Source organism: Ostrinia furnacalis, unplaced genomic scaffold (genome assembly GCF_004193835.3).
Source record: "Ostrinia furnacalis isolate ACB-3 unplaced genomic scaffold, ASM419383v2 OfSCF2768, whole genome shotgun sequence".
NCBI classification, from domain to species: Eukaryota; Metazoa; Arthropoda; class Insecta; order Lepidoptera; family Crambidae; genus Ostrinia; species Ostrinia furnacalis.
The window spans coordinates 6,569-29,704 of NW_021133007.1; the positions used below are offsets into that span (position 1 = coordinate 6,569).

The window sequence follows — 23,136 nt, forward strand, 5'->3', positions numbered from 1 at the left end:
CCAGTAGTATCCTGGTTCGTTTCAGCCGAATTACGTCCACTGCTGGACAAAGACCTCCCCCAAGGATTTACACACGACCGGTCCTGCGCCGCCCGCATCCAGGCACCTCTCGAGATCTTTACTAGATCGTCGGTCTATCTAGTGCGGGGCCTGCCCACAATACTAACTTTTCCTAGGTGAACATTATTATCTTAGGATCGCTACCTGCTGATGTCTTTCCAAACACTATAATCCGAGCCTTTTCAAGGCGAGAGTGAATAGGCACTTTGAGGGCCTATTACCATCCTAGATTGCATCTCATTTAACAATACCTGCCTTGCATAAAATTATATGCATAAAAAAAAAAAGTTTGAGAATCGCTGTTAAAATGGTACAAGTAAATTACCTATCATTATTTTAAAATGTCACATTAAAACAACATCCAAAAACAATAAATTAGAATTCACAGTCGATGGTAGGTAAGTAGTCGAACAACTACTCGCTCCGCACAAAATATCTGTGGTACATAAATGGCTAGTATATAGCCTAATGTACAATAAGTAATAGTAATAATAATATGTAAGTATTTTTTTTATCCCCGCTGAAAAAATAGTGTTTGAGATTGACGTGTGTTTGTTTTTTATGTCTGGTCCATGGTCTGTAAGTATTAATGTAGCTCTTCATCGGATCAACTGATTCTAAAAATTAATTTAAAAAGTGAATTAGTCGAGAATTTAACCCTTAATTACTCGCATAAAGAATCTTACATAACTGCTCGCATGGGGTCACAGATGACCCCAAATTGTGTGAGTAGTTTTTAATACATACTGAAATTTGTAAGTAAATGAAACTATATTATTATAAAAATGCTTTATTTATTCTTTAATATCTATGGGTAATAACATGAATTTCTTACTAATTATACAAAAACAAGCTAAATTAAAATAATTGTCAATAATTAACAATTTGTACTTAGGTATACCAAGATCAAAGGTTAGGTCTAGTATTTTTTTAGGAACTCTCCGAATCATTCTTGTTACACTGTTGACAGTATATTTCAGAGTGATCATTGCACACAAATCTTGTACATTTCTTGCATTTTCGATTCACTTGATTGTGCGGAGGATTGCTCGATCTCATTAGCGCTTTTTGTTATTTCATCTAACTCTGGCTCAGAACTCGACCCTCCAACTTCTTCTTCATCAGAAACATCTTCCAACCATTGCACAATTTGCTATTTTTTCCTATCTCTACTAACTCTGAAAAAAAAAAAGACAAAGTAGTAGTAAAACTGAATTTATCAATATTTTTATTTTTTAGAGCTGTAAAAACACATTTATAACAAACATTTATTCACTGAATATACAATAACACAAATATTATTCATAATACACAAAATAAATACATAAAACAAAAAACTTACCTCTTCCAAAAAAGTTACGTAATTACTCGCATGGGGTCACCACTCAAGAGCGCAGCGACGCATCCTTCCACTCCCGTGAATTAGTCGCTATCAAAATACAAACTAAGACGTGTTTTATGAAGCTACCGGGGGCGCGGAGGAAATCGGGCCGCGCCAAGTGCTTCATTTTTGAATCCGAAAATGCTTTGACCCCATGCGACTAATTAAGGGTTAAGTTATTCCTTCGTGTCAGCAATTTTTTTCTAATAACGTTCAAAAAACATCAAATGAAATTACAAAAACATATAAAAAAAAACATAACTACCTACTTATCATGGGTAGATTCTTATTTTAAAGGGATGCCAATAATTTAAATTTCACCCTGTATATTTTTTTAAATGATGTAAACCTCTGGGAGGTTTCAGGTTTCAGTTGTGTAACAAAAACCTACAGTTTTTAAAGTTTTTTATAAGTTATAAAAGTTACTGATTAAATATTATTCTCTCTCTCTCTCTTACCTACCTAGGAAATTTACCGATATGCACCTATTTACACAGTTGTACCTAATGTCAATCAAACAGTAATCTAGTGCCATAAATTTGCGATTACTTTACATATTTAACAGCCGAGTTTACTTTGTAGAACACCAGTTGCTACGATGATCAAGCTGTGCTGTGCTGTGTTGTTGCTGGCTGGGGCTACTGCTCGTAAGGCTGATGAAACTGATAAAATCATAAAAGGAACTGAGCTTCTGTTGACCTTTTTGGTGAGTGCTTTGATGTACTATCCGTTCGCGATAAGTTTGCCGCTGGCGATATGACGTCACTCGAAGGAAAGCGTCTATAGCAAACTATATTGAAAATATTTTTTTATTTATTAATATACTTAGATAAAAATTGACTATTTACGTAAAATAAGACACATTAATTGCGTTTAATCGCTAACTAATATTGAATTGACATTGTAATATTACGACGACTAGTGACTTATAGTTTTGACTACTTAATAAGCAATCAAGTGTTTTGTGTCATTAATGCATGTGAATTATTAATTTATTCATTGATTTATTAATCACTTATATTATTGTATGCCAACCAGGCGAAACATAGTGAGACTATCACAATGTAATATTTTTATCTGTAAACACCTATGTTTCACAATAAATAATTTTGAATTGAATTTTGAATTTGAATTTAATCACGATTGGGGGAGGGGTCGCGCATTCCACGGACCGGCAAACTTAGCGCGAACCTCAGATCATAGATGATCTGAGGCGCGAACGAAGTATCTTCTAAATATACATATCTCAAAAGTAACAGACATAGTGATCTATCAACGCACAGCCCAAACCACTGGACGGATCGGGCTGAAATTTGACATGCAGGTAGATGTTATGACGTAGGCATCCGATGGATTTACGAAATTCCACCCCTAAGGGGGTAAAACGGGATCCACGCGTACGAAGTCGCCTGTGGCCACTAGTAAAAATAAGTTTCCTTGGACATTTTACCCTGCGCCATCTAGTCCCAAACTATGCAAAGCTTTACCTAAGCAGGTACTTACTATGGGCATCAGGCAACGGATATAAACATTGATTCTTAAAAACATATTTTTTTAGATTTTAAAATTCAACTAAAATAGATAAGTAAAACGGGTTTCAATGCGACAATTTTAAGAACATATTATTATACAGCTTGACGTTTCGGTCCTCTGCTATGCACAGGAGTTAATCACTGGTTGGACTTACACAATCCAAAAATCCTCTCCACTGATCGACACTGTCACACTAAGACCCAGAACACACGGTGAAACGCAATTGCAACGAAACTGCAACTTCTAGTTACTTTTGAGTTGCATCTAAGTTTCTGCCATAGATTCATTTGAGAGACCACACATGACGCGACCATTTCAACCGGTTTCGTTTCACCGTGTGTTCTGGGCCTAAGATTTATTTTTTAAGATAGTACGAGAAGCGATTGAAATTAAGCAATAAAAAAATCAGCTGGGAGGACGGGTTTAAATTGTTACCAGTGTGGAATCCGGTGATTATTAAATGTAAAGCACGATTGTTGCCGTCAAGTCCGAATACGGATACTGTGAGTGTTGTGTATCGTGGTAACATCACTAGTAGTGTAACAAATTACAATATGAGGGTAGTTGAAAATAGTCAAGCACCCGATCGGACGACGCCGCGAGCCGCGCCAGTAGGTATGCTTGTGTGTGACCACGGCTGCAGCATCGCAGCCGAAACGTCAAGCCGTGAGTACTAAAAACTTAATCAAAATTTATCTTATTTCTTAACACAGGTGCACCGTCATGGGGACAGGACTCCAATAGCCGACTCGCTGGTTTTCAGCAATGACCCTGACAAACTCGCAGAATTATCCGCGCCCTACGGCTATGGACAACTGACTACAGTATGTATAACTTCAAACATTTTAAAAACAAGGTTTTATCTCGTTCCACTTTGATCACCTGGTTTTGATCACCCACGTGATCAAAGTGGACTCCAGGCGACACTTTGGTGTCCTTTGATCATCCATGGATAAAGTCACCTAGGTGATCAAAGTGGATTTTTTATCCATGGGTGATCAATTGACAAGGACACCAGTGTCACCCACCAGTAAGCCTTGATAACTTTTATCGACGTCAAAATGTATGGGCAAAATCGATAAAATGGCATGATAACCGCTTATCGCGGCGCGCATCTTAGGCCTGCTGGCGTCCACTTTCACAGGCGAATAGACCTTTGGTCTCTCTTTCAAGGTGGAATAGACCTTTTATGGCTATATCATCATATCTGGATATCATCTAAGACCACAGTAATTGTTGACAAATAAATCGAGCCCTAACTCGACAAAGTCATCATTTCGTCATAGAGTTCCTATAGCCACCTCATACTAGGTAAATCATCAGAACAGTTCCATGACATCATTATATTGCATTGTCATTTGAATTACTTAGGTACCTACATTTATTTATTTTATTTATTTAAAATCTTTATTGCACACATACATGTGTGTATGCAAAATTAGTTCATTCGATAGTCAGGAAGTTCAGTTTGAACCAAACATACTTAACTTACATAGCAAGTTAAATATCATTTTTCAAGTGATAAAAATGAAAGCATTATTGTATGATTTTTAATAAACAAGGTTTTGGAAAAGGGAACACGCGACAAAGAATTTCTTTGACAAACTTTAATTCACATATATTTTTCAACAGGTCGGCAAGCGTCGTAGCTACGAACTGGGCAAGTTTATTAGGAAAAGATACGATGGCTTCATAGCGCGTCAGTTCAACCGGTCCGAGATCTACATCAGGTCTACCGACTCCACCAGGGCTAAGATGACCATACTGTCAGCTTTGGCAGCCATCTACCCGCCTGTCAAGAAAGTCTTTAGGGGCCTCGACTGGACCCCAGTGCCGTATACTAATGTACCCGCTAAATATGATTTCGTAAGTGTTCATTTTGATACATTTTATGGGTAGGATCGAAACATCGTTCACCCACTTAGTGGACAAATAGGTTGCAAGAAGACTGCGCAATCAATCGGCCAATCTGGAAATTATTAGGGGAGGCCTATGTTTGGACGTAAATGATGATGATGATCGAAACATAATTTATAAGGTTTTTGAAGCTTTTTTTTTTTTGTTACCTAAGGTAGCATAATTAATTAAGTTATAAATTTTAGTCTCTGTGTTTATTTCTAGACGATCTTTAATTTAAAATTGTGATTCGAGTTTTGTTATACTATAAATAATTGTTTGGCCAAAACAGTTTAACCGAAATATATTTTCCAGAACATGCCATTCGCGAACTGCCCGAACTTCATGAACGACTACAGACAACTCTTGAGCACCACGTCACCGGCCATCTTGAACTACAGCTACGCCGTATCCCTCCTGTCAAACATCACTGGCCTGGACATGTTCCAGAATTCTGGCTACATTTACGCTGTATACGATGTCTACACTAGCCAGGTAAGAAACCAGACTTTATAGGGTCAAGTCGCCTATTTTCGACCAAACAAAAGAAGGAAAAAAATATTTTAAGCACAAGACTATACAAATATACATGCCGTAATTGGCCATACCCCATTGAAATTTAACACATCAATAAATAAATATAATTCTTAACCCGAAATTACGTAACACATAAAAATTGACTCGTTAAAATTCTAATGTGCATAGGTACTTACACTGAACCGATTGTTAAAATATTAAATTATGCGTGAAGCATCTGCGTTTCGCATCAAGGACGAAACTCGCACCGTGATAATTTTGTAGAACATTTTTTGTATTTATTTACTTAATCTTAATTAACAAATATCCACTGATAAAGCCCCCATAAAATAATCATACTTAATACCTACTTCTTTTGGGGATTACCAGTGCAGCGTTTAGAAATTAAATTAGAGCGAAATATTTTTTAAAAGACAAATTTTAATAGAAAAAACAATGAATAAAATAGCACGTGTGGTAGACAGAGGGTGCGTGTAAGTAAATGAGTGTATAGCGTATTGAAAAAAGTTAATAATATAACTTGTATAATCGTCAAAAATATGGGATTTTTAATATCTAAATTCTGTCTCTAAATAAAATAATAATGATAGAATATCCTAGTTTTGCTAATTCCCATTACGAACGTTGTAATTCCGTTTTAAGCTAATTTCAGGAAACTTGAACTCCCCGGGGAACTGGAGCGGGCTGTAAATTCAATTCCAGTTTTATGAAGATTAATAGATTACTTGATAATGAAGGGTTTTTTATAAAGAGTTCTTAAAAATAATAAAGGACTTGTGGAAAAAGGAAAAAAATATCATTCGATACCTATGCATTTATCTTTTGTAAGATAAGACTTAAACAAATCTATTTGCAGCCAAAAAAATATTTTGATCACTTTTACAACCTTCCAATAATTTAAATAGATTATTGTATGCAATTTCATTGTATATTATTAGCCGTAATAAAACAGTAGATTCAGTTTATAGCGGGTGTTTATGATGATGAGATAAATTATATTTATGTCGTGTAATTAAGATTGTTTTACTTCTGACGTCAATGTCGAATAAATTTTATAAATCCATTACATATCAAACTTTAGCAGTAATGTTAATTTAATTTTACTCGAGTTCACAAGACACAATATTCCAGAGTATTATTATTCCAATGACTTGGCCCACCTTCAATGTTTTATTAATAAATTAAACACCAAATCAACAACAATCTCCTCTAGAATGTTAGAGTGGGCCCAGTTTCTGGAAGAAAAAATATTTAAATATTCAATCCAGCGACTTGGCCCATGGACCAAGCTAAAAGTGGGCCAAGTCACTGGAAGACTCAGTATACACCTATTGCCACAATGCAATAAAGATATTCAATAAAGATACCTATGAAATATTCATTCACAAAGCCTTAGCTACACATAACATTCAGAGGTCACACTGTCATCATTCCTATTAAGTATTTGTCTTGTCCCTAGGTTGACTGGAAGAGATCGCTTCATAGCTCTAAGATGGCCTTTTTTTCTTGTTTAGCGGGATATACAATAGTGTCTGTATGTACAGGTCAGTTTGGGATTGCCCCTCGAGCCTAAGATACAAGCCGTGTGGTCTGACGTAGAAGCGGCAGCAGGCATCGCCATCGGACTAGTGTTTGGAAACGAAACCCTTCTCCCATTCCAAGCTGGTAAGTTTTCAAAATGATGACGTCTTCATATTAATTCAAGTTTCGGCTTCAGACCCGGACTATCCACAGGATGCGCGATTATGTTTCTCAAGCAGGTTTTTAGGTACTACACCGATAGGAACACACCTGTGTATGTAGCATTTCTTGATCTCACTAAGGCATTTGACCTGGTTAGCTATAACATTCTGTGGCGTAAATTAAATAATACTGGTATGCCGGGTGGTTTAATTAATGTTCTCAAATATTGGTATGACCACCGAACAGGGTGGCTTGGTAAGCTTTCTGATGAGTATAGGTTGGAATGTGGAGTGAGACAGGGGGGGTTAACGTCTCCTTCACTGTTTAACTTGTATATATGTGAATCGGTTGATTGTTGAACTGAGCAACACAGGAGTCGGCTTCTCGATTGATGGTCATTGTATCAACAGCATTAAGGTAAGTGCCCCCTACTTCGGTATATTAAGGCTCTTACGACTTTAACATTTTATTTAAAAATAACCAAGCATGATATCAGTATGAAAGCTTTTGTATGCTAAACTTTGGTCTTTTGACAGTAAGTTAATACATAATTTATAGTTATATAGTTTAAACTTTTTTTTATATTAATTGTTCTGCGGACCTCTTGTTTGGATCCTGTTTCGTGACAAAATTTTGCTCTGTTTCTAAGTTCGTGAACTCATGTCCCCTATTTCGGGATAAGGATAAGGTTTTATGCATCCAGTTAGGATATTTTAATAGTGATTAAGGGTTTAATAATTTTTTTTTGACGATATTACTTACCTGAAATATTTTTTTATTTAAAGACTTTATTGCACACACAACAATGTTCTGTACAAAAAGGCGAGCTTAATGCCATACGTCATTCTCTACCAGCTGACCTTGAGCAAAGCAGAGATATTTAGTAGGCGGTGCTAAAAAGCTACAAAAATGTACACAATATGATACATAAAATATTATAATATATATTTATACAAAATATATACATAAATACATACATATAATTTATATAAAATGGATGACGAATATTCATAAGAAATAATTTGATTTGTTATTTCTAACAATATGTGAAAATATTTATATCACCATTAGAAATGTAGGGGGGGGGGGGAACTTAACCCTCCCCCCCTCCCCCTTCGTACCCATAAAATTTTGATTTGTTATTTCTAGCGATATGTGAAAATATTTATATAACCATTAGAAATGTGGGGGGACTTACTCCCCCCCCTTCGTACCCATAAAATTTAGATTTGTNGGGGGGGGACTAATCCCCCTTCTCACCCCTGGAGCTGTTTCACGTGAGGGTAGCCCCCCTGAAAATAACACCAGATACGCCAATGACTCATAATAAAAAGTAAGTAATTAATTAATTTCTTAGGTAGGTAAGTATTAAAAACTAAAAAATATGTCGATTTCTTTGATGGTATGTGTCATAAAAGTACCTAACACCATACATTTATGTATCACGAACTTGGAAAAAAGTAACAATAATACGGTTCCTTGTTTCGTGATACTGATTATTCCAAATTCCCCAAGTAAAATTCATGGATTATTGTCAAAATGTGTCAATTAACTATTATCTAACCCATATACAATACAAATAAACAAAGAAAAATAAAACAAATCGAAATAAAACCAAAATTATGCAGGAACTACTTATGCTAATTTATCTTAAAATTGGTCATATATGTGAACTGCAAACTCGTGTCATATAAATTCTAGTGAACGAAACATATACCGAATTTAGGTCATGAGAAACTTAAATAAATGCATTATTTGTTTCATAACTTACATTTAAATTATCATAAATAATTATTTAAAAACCAAGCATCAAAATGTTATCCATAATATCCTTGAATCGGTAGTGTCACGAAATAGGGGACACCCGAAAAATAATATGTACGCTATTTCGTGAGTCAATTAATCGCAACTTTAAAGGAATTCTACGTTTTCATATAACTTTTTTCTAAGCCAAATCAATCGTCAAGGAACACATGAAATCACTATTACAAGTTTTGTTTAAATGGACGTTCCTTCGCCTTTTTATAAGCTTAAGAAGTTGGAGCGCTAACCTTACGGTGAGAGCAACCTTTGCACGCCGCACGGCTGTTTTTGGCTCTCTGAGAGTTTGAAGCTTCGTACTGCTCTCATTTTTGGCGCCACAATGTTGGTACTTGGTTTTTTAGATAGCTTATATAATAGAGTTTTTGTAGTAATGAAGAATTTTTATAAATAATATTCCATTTGCTTATTATTTGAGCTAGAAAAAAAACTTACGAACTTACGTACTATCACGAACTAGTAGCCGTTTACCTTAGCTATGCAGATGACATGGTGTTGCTCAGCCCATCAATCGCCGCTCTCAGAAAGCTAATTGGTGTTTTTGAGCAGTATGCGACGACCCATGGCCTCCTCTCAACACCTAAGCCACAAACTTCGCGATAACCCGGAGATTCGATTCGATTCCAAATAAAAAATAAATTATACATAAACTTTGAACTCACTCTTTCCATATCCAGGGGTCCTCCTCAGCAAGTTCTACGATGCAGTCTCCGAAGTCACCACTGGAGACACTTCCAGAATGAGGATCTACTCTGCGCACGACTTCAACGTCTATTCCTTCCAGGCTGTGACCAAGATCGTCAATAAGCAAGGAGTCCCCAAGTACAATTCAGCGTACGCCCTCGAGTTGAGGAGAAATGTGCACACTGGCGAATTGGTTGTAGTGGTAAGAAACATTTTTTCCCCATAACATTCATTATTTCATTTATACTTAAATCATATCTTATTTTGGTACTCTGTTGCACTTTTTGATTTGAAGTGTGGAGTTCGAGTTCCAATCTAGAATGGTGCCCATATAATCTAGAATAACTCGTGTGTATCATCCTAACTGGATTAGAAACCACAGATATAGCAGGCGTCAACCTGACTATCGGAAAATTATAATGATGCCGTGCTTCGAAAGACTGGTTAACTGATCTGATTGAGCTAAGGCGCTTAATGACACATTAAAAGTTATAGCAGACTTATCGAATCTGAAAGGGATCAACACCTTATCGCCGTTAAGTACGGATAAGTGTGTGCGTTGCAGTATGGAATTCATATAAATAACAATACTGACCGCCTCGAGTTGATACGGTTACGATTAGGGATTGCAATCCGGTCCGGCGGATCCGGTAATCCGGCGGATCCGGTGTGTTTTTGGACCTACCGGATCCGGTGAGTCGGCGCCGGATCCGGTGGCGGATCCGGTAAAGCCAAAAATATGCGAACGTGAACTGGGAAAGTCGAGCGCGCGCGCATTTTCCAAATCGCTAGACGTGCCGCGACATTTATATGTATTGCATTTTCCTTTGCAAAAAATAAATGCTTCTTGTTTTATTGTTTCTTAGGAGTCAGATTGTTTCTTAAAAAGAACTGAAGTTGAATTTATAAGTACAAATTTAAAAGACTGTTTTGTTGATTTAAGTCTGTGTAGATTATTAATAAGAGTCTAATAGTATTATTACTTAAGTACTTTCAGATACTTACATACAGCAATAAGTGAGAGTCAGACTGATTACTAACTTTATTATTTAGAATTTTCATAATTTTATTAGTACAAATAGTAGGTACTTACCAACAATTACAATTAATACCGAAAAATATAAATATAAGTGACTTTATTTTCCATAAATACGTATTTTATTTTTCTTTTTATGAAGGTACTATTATCAAAACTAAAAATCACTAAATACTAGACCAAGTAACTTTGAAATCCGGCCGGATTCGTCCGGATTAGCGTCAATCCGGTGAAATCTGGCCGGATTGAAAATGATACCGGATTGCAATCCCTAGTTACGATCCCTTTCCGGGTTGATAAGTGTGCAACGTCCTAAAATCGGACACTACAGTTATTTTGAAACCCACACCTCAGAAGAAGTGCCAACCCTTTAAATATTACTAGCATTAAACTTCGTGCTTATTCTCAAAGTTTTCTAATTTTCTAACCATTCTTCCAGCCCGTCTACCTTCCCAGTCCAGGACAAGACCCCATCTACCTGGAAATAGAAGGCTGTGGCTCCGTCTGCAACTACGACGACTTCGTGGCCATCACCTCCGAGTATGCCCTGGACGAAGACACCTGGAGGACCAAGTGTGGCTTCACAAAGGACCTGGTTATCGACAGCTCCTCATTTGCATAAAAATATTTTTAACCAACTATCATTGTATCAACAAACTGATTGTGATATTGAATTATTTGTCGGCCATTTGGTGTAGTGGTTCGTAACGCACTTCTATGCCGAAAGGTCACGGGTTCGATTCCCGCACAGTACCAACATTTAAGTCTAATTAATCCGTTGTCTAGTACCCATAGTACAAGCTTTGCTTAGTTTGGGACTAGAAGCGCAGTGTAAAATGTCCTATTTATTTATTTATTTATATACCCAGTTTCTGTACCTAAACTGGGTCTATGTTTGATGCCATAGATTATTTAAAACCTTATAAAATGTATAACAAATCAGCAAAAACATTGACTAAGTATACTGACTATTGTCAATAAGATGATTAAGTAACATTATTTATACATTAAGATGTTAAATAAAAATCGTAATTAAGTATTTATGTCACAAACAGCATAAACACAAATCACAAATTGAGCTCATGTAAAATAAACAACACCTACAATTTACTTTAGTTTTATTCCACATTATTAATTTAAAATTGTCTTTATTGTGAATTAAATCTAGCCAGACTAGATTGTAAGTGACATGATAAAAAACGGCTTTCATTAAAGCATTAATGATAAAGTATTGAAAAAAAATCGTTTTAAAATATCTAGATAATATACTTACCTACTCAATAATAATATGGAAAACAAGTTTCTCATGTCATTGTGATCTAATTCAAGACAGCGCCATCTAGTTGCCGAAATCGTAAATCATATTTTATTCCGCCTATTTAAGAGTTAATTCGATTCCCAGCCACATATTTGAGAATAGTAGTACTACCCGTTCGCGCTAAGTTTGCCGGTCCGTGGAATGCGCGTCCCCTCTCCCAACCGCGATTAAACACAATTAGTTAGTGATTAAATGCAATTAATGTGTTTTATTTTAGGCAAATACACAATTTGTATCAATAATAATAAATAAAAAATATTTTAAATATAGTTTGATTAAGTTATAGACGTTTCCCTTCGAGTGACGTCATATCGCCAGCGGCAAACTTAAAGCGAACGGATAGTACCTAATCAGCAATCAATAATATTGTGATCTGCAATTCAAAATTAAAATTCATGGGCAACAATCGCTAGACTGACGTTGGTTTTACCTCTCTGCTATCTTAATTGCATACCTACCTCCTTACTTATAATAGTACAGTACAGAAGACAGCACATCAAACCAAACCCTGTAGCATCTTATGTCGTGGCCATAAGTGTCATTTTGCAACAAAAATTTATCTAGTCTAGATGTGCGGTCGACTGTACTTTAATTCGTAAACACATTTTTAAGATAGCACTAGAATATAATTAACGTTTATTTAGATAGGATTCGAAATTATAATGAACCGATTTACCAAACAAATAGTCGCTTTAAAATATCCTAATCACTGGCTACTGGTGGGTAAACTTGATTCGTGACTTCGTGGAAACAAAAACATTTCTTAAACTTTAAATAAAAGTCGCAATTAGTACCTACAATATTTAAAAATCCTGAAATGGTTTATGACTGGTACATTCACCCTATTAAATTTAGTTGCCTATCTGATATTGATAGAAGTAAGTAATAAGTTATATTAAAACTAAATAGGTTTCAAAGATGTCAATACATTTATTTTCTCCAATAATTCAAAATTGTATTTGTCCTTATCAATTAATTCAAAAAATACAAATCCATGCAAAATCACACACAAATCATTAAAAGCTTACGAACTAAAATGAGTCAATTGTTAAAAAACATAGTAGTCATGTAATAAAAATGCAATGTACTCACCTACTGGGACCTAAAATAATAAGTCTTGCGTACTTTTAAAAGAGATATTCATTTATAGTTATCATGCATGCCAATATATTTCAGCATAATAATATGTTAGGTTAATATACAGGGTGTCCCAAAAAGTAGTGTCAAGCCGAATCACCCCCATGTATATTCCGCGATTTTTGATAGTTTTTCCAGTAAAAAAAATAGATATAGACTGTTGACTGTATCATTAGGTAATAGGTATGAATGTATGTTATCAATTCAAAGTCAAAGTTATTCGGCTTTATGCTACCTTACTGAAATCTATTGGCTTGCACTAAAGTACCTACAATCTACATAATACAATTTTCTAGGTATATAAAATGTAGAAATCCTAATTTCTATATTACCTAAGTGTCACAAAAATTAAAATTAATGTCAAAATCTCAATTATTATAAAACCTTATAATCTACGTTGTCAAAAGTTACTGTGTCAAAAGCATGCACTTACAAACTACCTCCCGATTTGGATTTAGGCAAGATGATCCTCATCGAAAACCAGGTCATCAGAGAAGCCACACCTGGCTCTCCAGGTGGTTTCATCCAGGGCATATTTGGAGGTGATGTTCACAAACTGCTGGTAATCGCAGACGGTACCACATCCTTCTATTTCTAGGTACTTTAATTCTTCCCCTGGGCTTGGCAGGTAGACCGGCTGGAAGAAATATGTGGTCTATTGATTAGACACATTGGCTTAAATTTTAAAATGGCTTGAAAAAATCGAATTGCCTAAGGTGGGAATCGAACCCACGACCGACCTTGTTCTTAGACCATCTGAGCTACTTAGACATCATCATCATTTCAGCCATAGGACGTCCACTGCTGAACATAGGCCTCCCCCTTTGATTTCCACAATGGCCGGTTGGTAGCGGCCTGCATCCAGCGCCTTCCTGCTACCTTTATGAGGTCGTCGGTCCACCTTGTGGGTGGACGGCGGTGGCTACTTAGATACTTTTTTTAACTTATTCAAGTTGTTTTAAAATTTAGATCGAGAGGAGACTCTTAGCGCCAGAATTTTTTTTAAAACTATGGTCTGGTTTCTCAACCGTTAGATGGAAGAATATGTTGAAATTGGAGGTGGAGATCGATACAAAACAAAACATTAAGCTGAGTAGGTAGCCTTTTTATAACTTTAGGTTTTACATCAAATAAAAAACTGTGTGGAAATTAGATAATATTCAACTTTTTCAGATCCTAAACAAACCTAACTGTAGAGTAGAAGTTAGGACAAATGAATGAGATAAAATAATTGCTAGAAAAACTTCGTTAAATAACCTTCAGTAGGTTAGCATTTTTTTATGTAAATCACACAGTATCATATTTTCTTTTTGATCGACTCTGCGACAGACGACGCTCTCAATTTTACTGTACGTTTTTTTTCGTACCTTTCAAATTGTAGCAACTGTGTATCTAGTTAGTTACTTTTATAAAAAACACAATACATTATCAACTTACCACCACAACATATTTGCCTGTCTCCACCACTTTCCTCAGCTCGAGAGCGTATGCTGAAGCGTACTTGGGTACACCCTGCCTTTCAGTGACTTTCGTCACCGCAGTAAGACCATATACGTTCAGGTCATGGCCAGAGTATATCCAGAATCTCCTGGATTCGGTCCCAGAAATGACGCCAGAAGCAGCCTTGTAGAATTCATTAAGGAGGACCCCTGGAGATCATTTTATTTAAATGAGGCGACAGGAGAACCAAAGTGTCCGACATAGCTCGCAGAATTGCTAAAATTAAGTGGCAGTGGGCGGGGCACATAGCTCGCAGAGACGATGGCCGTTGGGGCAGAATAGTTCTCGAGTGGCGACCACGGGCTGGAAGACGTAGCGTGGGCAGGCCTCCTACTAGGTGGACCGACGATCTGGTGAAGGTCGCGGGAAGAGCCTGGATGCGGGCAGCGCAGGACCGTTCATTGTGGAAAACCTTGGAGGAGGCCTTTGTCCAGCAGTGGACGTCATTCGGCTGAAACGAACGTGTCGTACTGGCCGACTTGAGGTCCGAGGAACGCTGGTTCAAAAACCGCCGCTGGACTGATGTGGTGAACCCATTCTTAACACAAGCAAAGATTATAAGTTTATTTTGGCTAAAGGAGAAGACAATAAGTTTCATTCGCAAAAACAATCGAAGGTGTTTTAGCTAATTTGTCTTAACTTGAGCTATAAAGATTAAAGTGTAATTAATTTTTACGATATTCTTAATGACACGATTACTTAGGTGTATCTTCATCATCATCAACAGCCCTTTACAGTCCACTGCTGGACTATGAGCCTCCTCCACTATGGTGGAGGGTTTTGCCATAATCCCCACGCTTGGCAGACGGGTTGGAGATCGTAGTTTAAAAGATTTAATATGTTTTTAGAGAGTGCTGCTGCCCGTTCTCTATTTGATGTGTAGTCCCTAAGTCGCCTCTTACGACACCCGTGGGAAGAGTAGGGGTTGGTGACAAATGTATTCTACTCTGCAGTCACCACACGGCTTAGGTGTGTGTCGTTGTGTAATAGTGTATGGTGATGTGTAGCTACAGTTGTATTTAAAGCCTGGTCCGTGAGCACGTAGAATCCCGTCCAATGACCCCAAGCTACCCATCCTTATCGCTCGCGCGTAATTATGTTGCTGTCGCGACTGTGCGACGCGCGCCCGCAGTGAGTGTGCGAGCAACATAATTACGACAAGGATGGGCAGCTTGGGGTCATTGGACGGGATTCTACGTGCTCACGGACCAGGCTTTAGATGATGTAATAAAATTATTAAACACTTACCAGCCTCAAGAGCGATGTAGTTTTCGTCCCCGAACACGATGTCGATGGCTGCGCCGGCGGCGGCTTGCAGTTCAGGCCATGCTGCGTCAATTTCATTGTTTAGGGGCATTCCCAAGCTGAGCTGCAAAATAAAACAGCTTACTTTATTCTTCAATGGTCTTTTATGGTAGTGATGGGTAGATCTATTTAACACTGGTCAACAAAAAAAAATATTTTTTTGCGCATGGATTTTAATTATTATATTCTGATTATACAGGATGTTTGGCGGAAGGTGTTAGACTAACTTCGTGGGTGTATAGGTAAGGTCATTTTAAGAATACAAGTTCGCCCATTTGACCCTACGAGAGCTACTTTTTTTTTAATTGATATTCTTCTTCTCAGTCGGTACACTTGTCAGAGTGGTCGTGGTCATCATTGTGAATCACGATTCAGAGTGATTTTCCTCGTAATACGGCGTCATTCCTCGCGGACTGCAGCTCTCCGGGTACTTTCGCTAACCGAGCACTTAGTTGCGGCCTTGATCAGAGGTGCGATTGTGTAAGGCAATCGTATTCATTTGACAGTTCATAACGTACGATTATTCTGTCAAACGCTTTGTTTAATTGACATTATCGTACGTTATGAACTGTCAAATGATTACGATTGCTTTACACAATTCCACCTCTGGTCCGTCCATCTCAATGGTGATCTACCACGTGGTTTAATTGATATATTTCTTTTTTATTAATTTTTTCCGAAAGTTGACCTAAAAACTGCTTCAATTTTTTTATTTTATTTATTTTTTATTTTTATTATTTTATTTTTACACCCACGAAGTTTGTCAAACCTTCCGCCAAACACCCTGTATAAGCAAATTTGTATAAAAAAGTGCGATTACAATTTGAAAATATTTGCGGGCGGCGCAAGTCCGATCGTTATGGAAATCTTTGTTGGAGGCTTTTGTCCAGCAGTGGACGTCATTTGGCTGAATGCACTAACATTATAAATAGTTTCTGCTAAAATTGCCTGTAGCCTGGCGCAAAAAAATGTACTATCTAAGATTTTAGAGCAATATATAGATGTATTACAAAGTATTTCTATCCCCAAATCCGATGGTTAACATAGTTTTTTACCCGCCACTGACCACTGAATAAGGGCACGCTAGTCCCGGGGGACATCTAACTATCTTGGAACTCGCAGAAAATTAAATCAAAAGAATATAATAAAGAGGAGCTCATATTTCATATAGTACCTAATATCCCTTTTACATGGAAAAACGTAAGACAAAAGGTATTATACCGTTTCAAGGAACTACACAGTACAGAAATTTCAAGTACCTTGAAAAAGATCTTCTGTAACATTAATACAAAAGATCTTACAATATTTTTTCTAATAAAACTTATATCCTTACCCTTACGCAGGTACTTATCTTGAATAGATAATAATAAGTACATACTTAAATAAGATACGAATAAATCAAGTTAAAATTTCTGTTAATATTATGACTAAATTACTAAATGCATTTATTTATGAAATTAAAGTAGTAGGAATTCGGTGAAAAACAATGTCTACCAAGCATTGCTTTTTTTACGCATTGCGTTTATGTACTTACAGTAATCCCGTATTAAGTTATTTAACCAATATTTATCCGTCTGTTTACTCCTTCCTATTAGTGTCCTAAACGGTCACAAAACGGCTGAACCGATTATAACAGATTCAAATAAACAGATATATGATACTTTATTGAACTATGATATGGTGCACAAAATCCCTGACAGGCCAAAATACTCGTGTACAAAACCGCATGTAAAACTAGTTTCGCATAAATATTATACGGGCACGGTGAAGCTATAGTAACCGTGACCCCTTCCCGTTATAATAAAAATTCCTTTCTCTAAGTTGCCAAAGGAATATCCCGAATATTAAGGATGTTGGCTTAGGACTTATGTTGACGTTTTTGGGAGGGTTTTCCTTCATCTTATTCTGTGGTGCCCTTGAAAGAGTTTATCATATTAAGTGGAGATTACAATGTTCAATATGTAAAGGCAAGTACTTATGACAAAAGTAAGTAATTTAACTTTAGCCCTCTTATTAATAAAAAGTTACACCCTAGTTGAACATGTTTTAAAGTGACATTTTCTATACTCAACGTCACTTTAAAACGTGTTCAACTACAACTAGGGTGTAACTTTTTATTAATAAGGGGGTAATAGTATTTATTCTATGACCTCACATACAACAACTTCGTTTGCGTGATATTTTCTCTCTCTTCAAGTTAATTCGTTCGTTCGTTTCAGCCAAATGACGTCCACTGCTGGACAAAGGTCTCCCCCAAGGTTTTCCACAATGAACGGTCCTGCGCTGCCCGCATCCAGGCTCTTCCCGCGACCTTTACCAGATCGTCGGTCCACCTAGTAGGAGGCCTGCCCACGCTACGTCTTCCAGCCCGTGGTCGCCACTCGAGAACTTTCCTGCCCCAACGGCCATCGTCTCTTCGAGCTATGTGCCCCGCCCACTGCCACTTGATTTTAGCAATTCTGCGAGCTAGGAATTCAAGTTAATTAAATAGGACCAATTTATTACGTGCGACTGTGTCAAAAGAAATACATACTTAATGCACATTAACAATAGTAAAAAAATGCTAAAACTTTAGGTAACTGACGTTAAAAATTGTAACAGTATCAGAAACTGGTAAGTAAGTACTTTGTTTGTTTCAGACAAACGACATCCAATGCTGGATAGGCCTCCTCCAAGGATTTCCGGTTTGGCGGTTCTGCGCTGCCCGCATCCAGGTACTTGCCTTGACCTTCACCAGATCGTCAGTCCACCTAGTCCTATCCTTTCTCCCGTGGCGCCGGCGCACCGGTGTCCAGTGCGCCGTTAGCGAACGACCCGAGGGGAATCACTATTCCCCTCAGGCCTCAGCCTCGAGTTTAGCGGGCAGCGGGGCGGGAGAGGCGGTGGCGCGGGAGCGGCAGGATCTTATGCGTAAAATCAAATAGACCGGTTCTCGAAAACAGCGGCGCGGGAGCGGGCATCCAGCGGGCAACGAGCGGGCAGCGGGCAACGAGCGGGCAGCGCACTCCTTCTTTTGCCCACAATAAATCGAGCGTTAGGAATAAATTTGAATCGAAATAAAATTGTCGCCGTTGTTCAGACATTTCGTTTGCGAATAAAAACAAATATCTCGACAACACAACCCCGAACACAACACTTCGCCGCTAAAGCGCCGCGCGAGCTGCCTGCTTGTTTCGAGAACGGGTCTGCGTTGCCCGCCCCGCTCCCGCGCCGCCGCCGCTCCCGCCCCGCTGCCCGCTAAACTCGAGGCTGAGGCCTCAAAGCTGGAGGGGCTCGCCCAAGAGCGAGCTGTAGCCTGAGACGGAGCCGCGGACGAATGTCCAATAGGACAATAACTCGCTTCGTATCAATGGCCCCGGAGGACACCGTCGGGTTTTAGTGGGTAGGCCCCGCCCTTCTGGCGGGGAGAGTCCCACATAACCCACTGACTGACTGTCCCCATCAGCCAGTGCGCAAAGCATTTCCCGACGCAAAAAAAAAGTCCTATCCTTTCTAACAACTAGTTTACATCTATCAACTGACCTGACTGTTATAAACGTCAACGATGGCAAACGCAAGGATTGGTGTCAGTTGGGACACCTGGCAACTGGTCTGCTTAGCCAGTAGACCTACAGCTGGGTGGTCTGACGTCGACAACACTACAGGACTATTCCCATCTCTAGTTCCAACCGCTGCAACTCCTGTGTAGCCAGGATCTGCAGCTTGACCGCCAACAAAAACCCAACCAGTGAAGGTCAAGTTCGTTGTGAACACTATTTTTCTAACTGACCTGACTATTATACACGTCGACGATGGCAAACGCAAGGGTGGGTGTCAGCTGCGACACGTGACGACTGGTCTGCTTGGCCAGGAGATCCACAGCTGGGCCATGGGTGCTCATGTAGTCTGACGATGCAGGTAATAGATTTATGTAGTTGTTGGAGAATACTGGGCAGTTGAGTGTTGCTAGGTTCTGGAACGGAAAAGAAGGAAATAAAGTTTGAATGGGTATGCCATGGTGAATAATCTTTTCAGGATCTACTTAAGAGTCCCAGCCGACTACTTTTGGTAGGCCGATAGTTTAGGCGGTAACCGGGAATTAAAGTATTCAAGTTTTCCTCTATAAGTAGGTACTCCATTATGGTGGAGGCCTTTTTCGCTCGAATTGACACGATTCAAACTCAAATATAAATTGATATTTTTGTATTTTAAGATTAGTGAAACCTATTCCGGTACCTGCGTAAACTATTTTTTTATTGTATAGTCTTATTTTTTAAGTAATTTGACGTGCATAGGAAACTATAAAGATAATAAACCAATTACAGCAAGATATAAAATGCACTAACAAAAAAGTAAGTAAACTACAGTCATCTGCACAATACATATTTGTTTGCAAAGTACCTAACATTTATCAGTATTCAAAATTATTAGTATGTAGGCTTTTTAGGGCACTTATACACGCCCAAACAGCAGAAAGTTCTCGAGCCAAGTCCACGGGTGGGCAGGCCTCCCATTAGGTGGACCGATGATCTTGCAAAGGTCGCGGGAAGTACCTTGGTGTGGGTAGCGGAGGACCGATCTTTGTGGAAATTCTTGGGGGCCCTTGTCTAGCAGTAAACGTCATTTGGCGGAAATAAACGATACACGTATAGCTTGCCCTAACTCCACTTCAGGACAGCATATCGGCTGGTGCTTTAAAATGGCAGAAGCAACTCCTATATTTACTCCTTCACTAAGGGCTTGTCGATGCCTTAGGCCCGACTCGACCAAACTTTTATCCGAGAATAACTCCTGGTATAACTGGCACAATAGTAGTTTCAGTATGGGAAATATGTCAAAACTGACGATTTATTCTGAGATTAATATTTACTCTTGTTTGGTCTAAATCGTGAGACTAGAGGTTCATATTACATAGGCAAAACGCGCGACTACATGTAGACAGAATGTATGAACCTCTAATACTCAATATCGCGCGAGTAAAAACGCGTCATCTGGACAAGCTCCAAAAAACATGTTATAAAAAATAACTTACAAAATCATACTTCATAGGCACCGTGGTATACGGCACCGGGGTCCACTTGATATCTTCGTCAAATAATTTCTCCGTGGCCGGGTACATGGCAGCCAGTACCGATAGGACCGTCATCTTGGCCCTGGTGGAATCGGTCGACCTGATGTACACCTCGGATCGGTTGTACTGGGGTGATATGAACCTGTACCGGTTCCTGATGAACTGACCGAGTTTGTAGGCACGGGTTTTGCCGGCCTGGATAAAAATATTGTATGATTAGCTAATTTTAAGGGACAATTTAAAAGGCCATATACTTAGTACGCAAATTACTTATAATATTAAAAGAGTTCTTAGTGAATACCTAATTAAATTCATCATCACAGCTCCAAAATCAGGACTATTAATTTACTCACTGATAAAAAATGAATAAATATATTTTTTCTGACAGTCCTACAAATATTTATTCATGTCATTATTAAATATATCAATCACTTACCTTTGTCAATTGTCCATATCCGTAAGGCATGGTTAATTCAGCCAGTTTGATGGGATTTGTGCTGAAAGATAACGTGGGCTCCACGGGAGTTCTGTCGCCATGGCGATGCACCTATGAGCAATAAGTATATTAATTACTTAATGGTAGGTAATTAACGGGACCATTCCCACCCTCGTCCCACCGCTGCAACTCCTGTGCAGCCAGGAACTACAGCTTGACCGCCAATAAAAGACCAACCAGTGTAAGTCAAGTTTGTCCCGGGAGAAAGTGAAACTGTAATTGGACCCGCAATGAATTTAATGAGAAGAACATAGGAGGAGTTCTAAGTTAAGATTCGAATCCAGTGCAAAGCGGATGACAGGTGACAAAACAAAGGTTTAAGAAAAGATATCCACCACGGACAGTAAGCATAAATCTTGAAAGCATCATTCTTGTGAGCAATTAGCTACCTGCCAATAATATTTGTATTGCAAAAAAGGCTTTAATTAATTACAACTAGGTGTTGATGCTAGCTGATGGCTGATTGATTAAATAAACATAAACATATTGACAGATTCACCAATTTTCTCCATAACTCCGTTCTGTTGCTGTAGTAGGTACTATCCGTTCGCGATAAGTTTGCCGCTGGCGATATGACGTCACTCGAAGGAATGCGTCTATTTTTTATTTATTAATATTGATAAAAATTGTGTATTTGCGTAAAATAAAACACTCAATTGCGTTTAATCACTAATTGCGTTTAATCGCGGTTGGGACGCGCATTCCACGGACCGGCAAACTTAGCGCGAACGGGTACTAGGTACTTGCCATAAAATAAATAAAGAACTAAGTATCTGAGCTACCACTGGGTTCTGAGCGGCGCCAGGTAAACAAAAGATCAAATCCTATTTGGGGCCAATTTTAAAGTTAAATAAAGTTAACTTACCAAAAATGTCATGACAATTTCTGTCCCTTTGAGGTCAACGGCTAGGGCATTCGTTGCTAGCAACAACACACATGCTAACTTTAGCATCGCACAAAATTACTTTTATGTTCGTCTAAACTCTGATTTTTCGTCACGGGCACTACCTATGGATTAATCATTAATATTTTAATGTTTTTCAATTATATGGATAAATGGTATTGAATTGTTTGAACGCAATCAGTTATTTTTATATTTATCAACGAAAAGGTTCCACTCAACACTAAAACACAAGATATCATAATAACTACGGAAAAATACAAAATAATTAGATAATTAAATAAAAACCGGCCAAGTGCGAGTCGGACTCGCGCACCGAGGGTTCCGTACAAACCTGCAAAGTTTACAAAGTTCGTTCATTACGACAATCGAGTCATAACTATGGTATTTTTATTGCAAAATGAAATTGAGGAAAAAAGTAATAAGTTTATATTTATTAAAAAATATATATTTTGTAATGTAACTAAAAATTTAAGGTTTTCGGAATTTTTCCTTTATGTGTGCTATAAAACGTTGCTTCATGCCAAATTTCAAGATTCTAGGTCGACTGGAAGTACCCTTTAAGTTTTGATTCCCTTGCGAGTACTTGCGAGTTTCAAAATATGCAGCTTAAATTGCTGTTTCTTTTGATTGCGTTGACATAGAAGTTTGATTTTGTTACAGCTTAAAGGTATTATAGACCTGAGTATTTGGTATGAATTTCAATTTAATACCTTTACGCGTTTATGAGGAAATGGGTAGTAAGTTTAAAATTATTTAAAAAAATATATTATGTGATGTAACTTAAAATTTATGGTT

General features: G+C 38.0%; 2 protein-coding genes across 2 annotated transcripts; one reads left to right on the forward strand and one right to left on the reverse strand.

Annotated features, from left to right (window-relative positions):
• The first annotated feature begins 2,021 nt into the window (after positions 1 to 2,021).
• LOC114356307 (prostatic acid phosphatase-like) lies at positions 2,022 to 11,741 on the forward strand. Its single transcript, XM_028309399.1, has 7 exons — positions 2,022 to 2,147; positions 3,688 to 3,798; positions 4,607 to 4,840; positions 5,186 to 5,365; positions 6,952 to 7,072; positions 9,589 to 9,797; positions 11,071 to 11,741. The coding sequence occupies exons 1-7, from the start codon at positions 2,040 to 2,042 to the stop codon at positions 11,251 to 11,253; spliced, it is 1,146 nt and encodes a 381-aa protein (XP_028165200.1). The 5' UTR covers positions 2,022 to 2,039; the 3' UTR covers positions 11,254 to 11,741.
• Positions 11,742 to 12,892: 1,151 nt separating this feature from the next.
• LOC114356305 (prostatic acid phosphatase) lies at positions 12,893 to 22,602 on the reverse strand. Its single transcript, XM_028309397.1, has 7 exons — positions 22,303 to 22,602; positions 21,378 to 21,488; positions 20,903 to 21,136; positions 19,661 to 19,843; positions 15,835 to 15,955; positions 14,524 to 14,735; positions 12,893 to 13,723 (listed from the first exon to the last, which is right to left on the reverse strand). Exons 1-7 carry the CDS (start codon positions 22,387 to 22,389, stop codon positions 13,541 to 13,543), a joined length of 1,131 nt encoding a protein of 376 aa, XP_028165198.1. The 5' UTR covers positions 22,390 to 22,602; the 3' UTR covers positions 12,893 to 13,540.
• Between the last annotated feature and the right edge of the window lie 534 nt (positions 22,603 to 23,136).

Coding starts and splice junctions, on each gene's coding strand:
- LOC114356307 (XM_028309399.1), top strand. CDS start 2,040: ATGATCAAGCTGTGCTGTGCTGTGTTGTTGCTGGCTGGGGCTACTGCT. Junction 3,799..4,606: donor GCTATGGACAACTGACTACA/GTATGTATAACT, acceptor ATTTTTCAACAG/GTCGGCAAGCGTCGTAGCTA. Junction 5,366..6,951: donor ACGATGTCTACACTAGCCAG/GTAAGAAACCAG, acceptor CTGTATGTACAG/GTCAGTTTGGGATTGCCCCT.
- LOC114356305 (XM_028309397.1), bottom strand. CDS start 22,389: ATGCTAAAGTTAGCATGTGTGTTGTTGCTAGCAACGAATGCCCTAGCC. Junction 21,137..21,377: donor GATATGGACAATTGACAAAG/GTAAGTGATTGA, acceptor ATTTTTATCCAG/GCCGGCAAAACCCGTGCCTA. Junction 15,956..19,660: donor TCGACGTGTATAATAGTCAG/GTCAGTTAGAAA, acceptor TTTATTTTGCAG/CTCAGCTTGGGAATGCCCCT.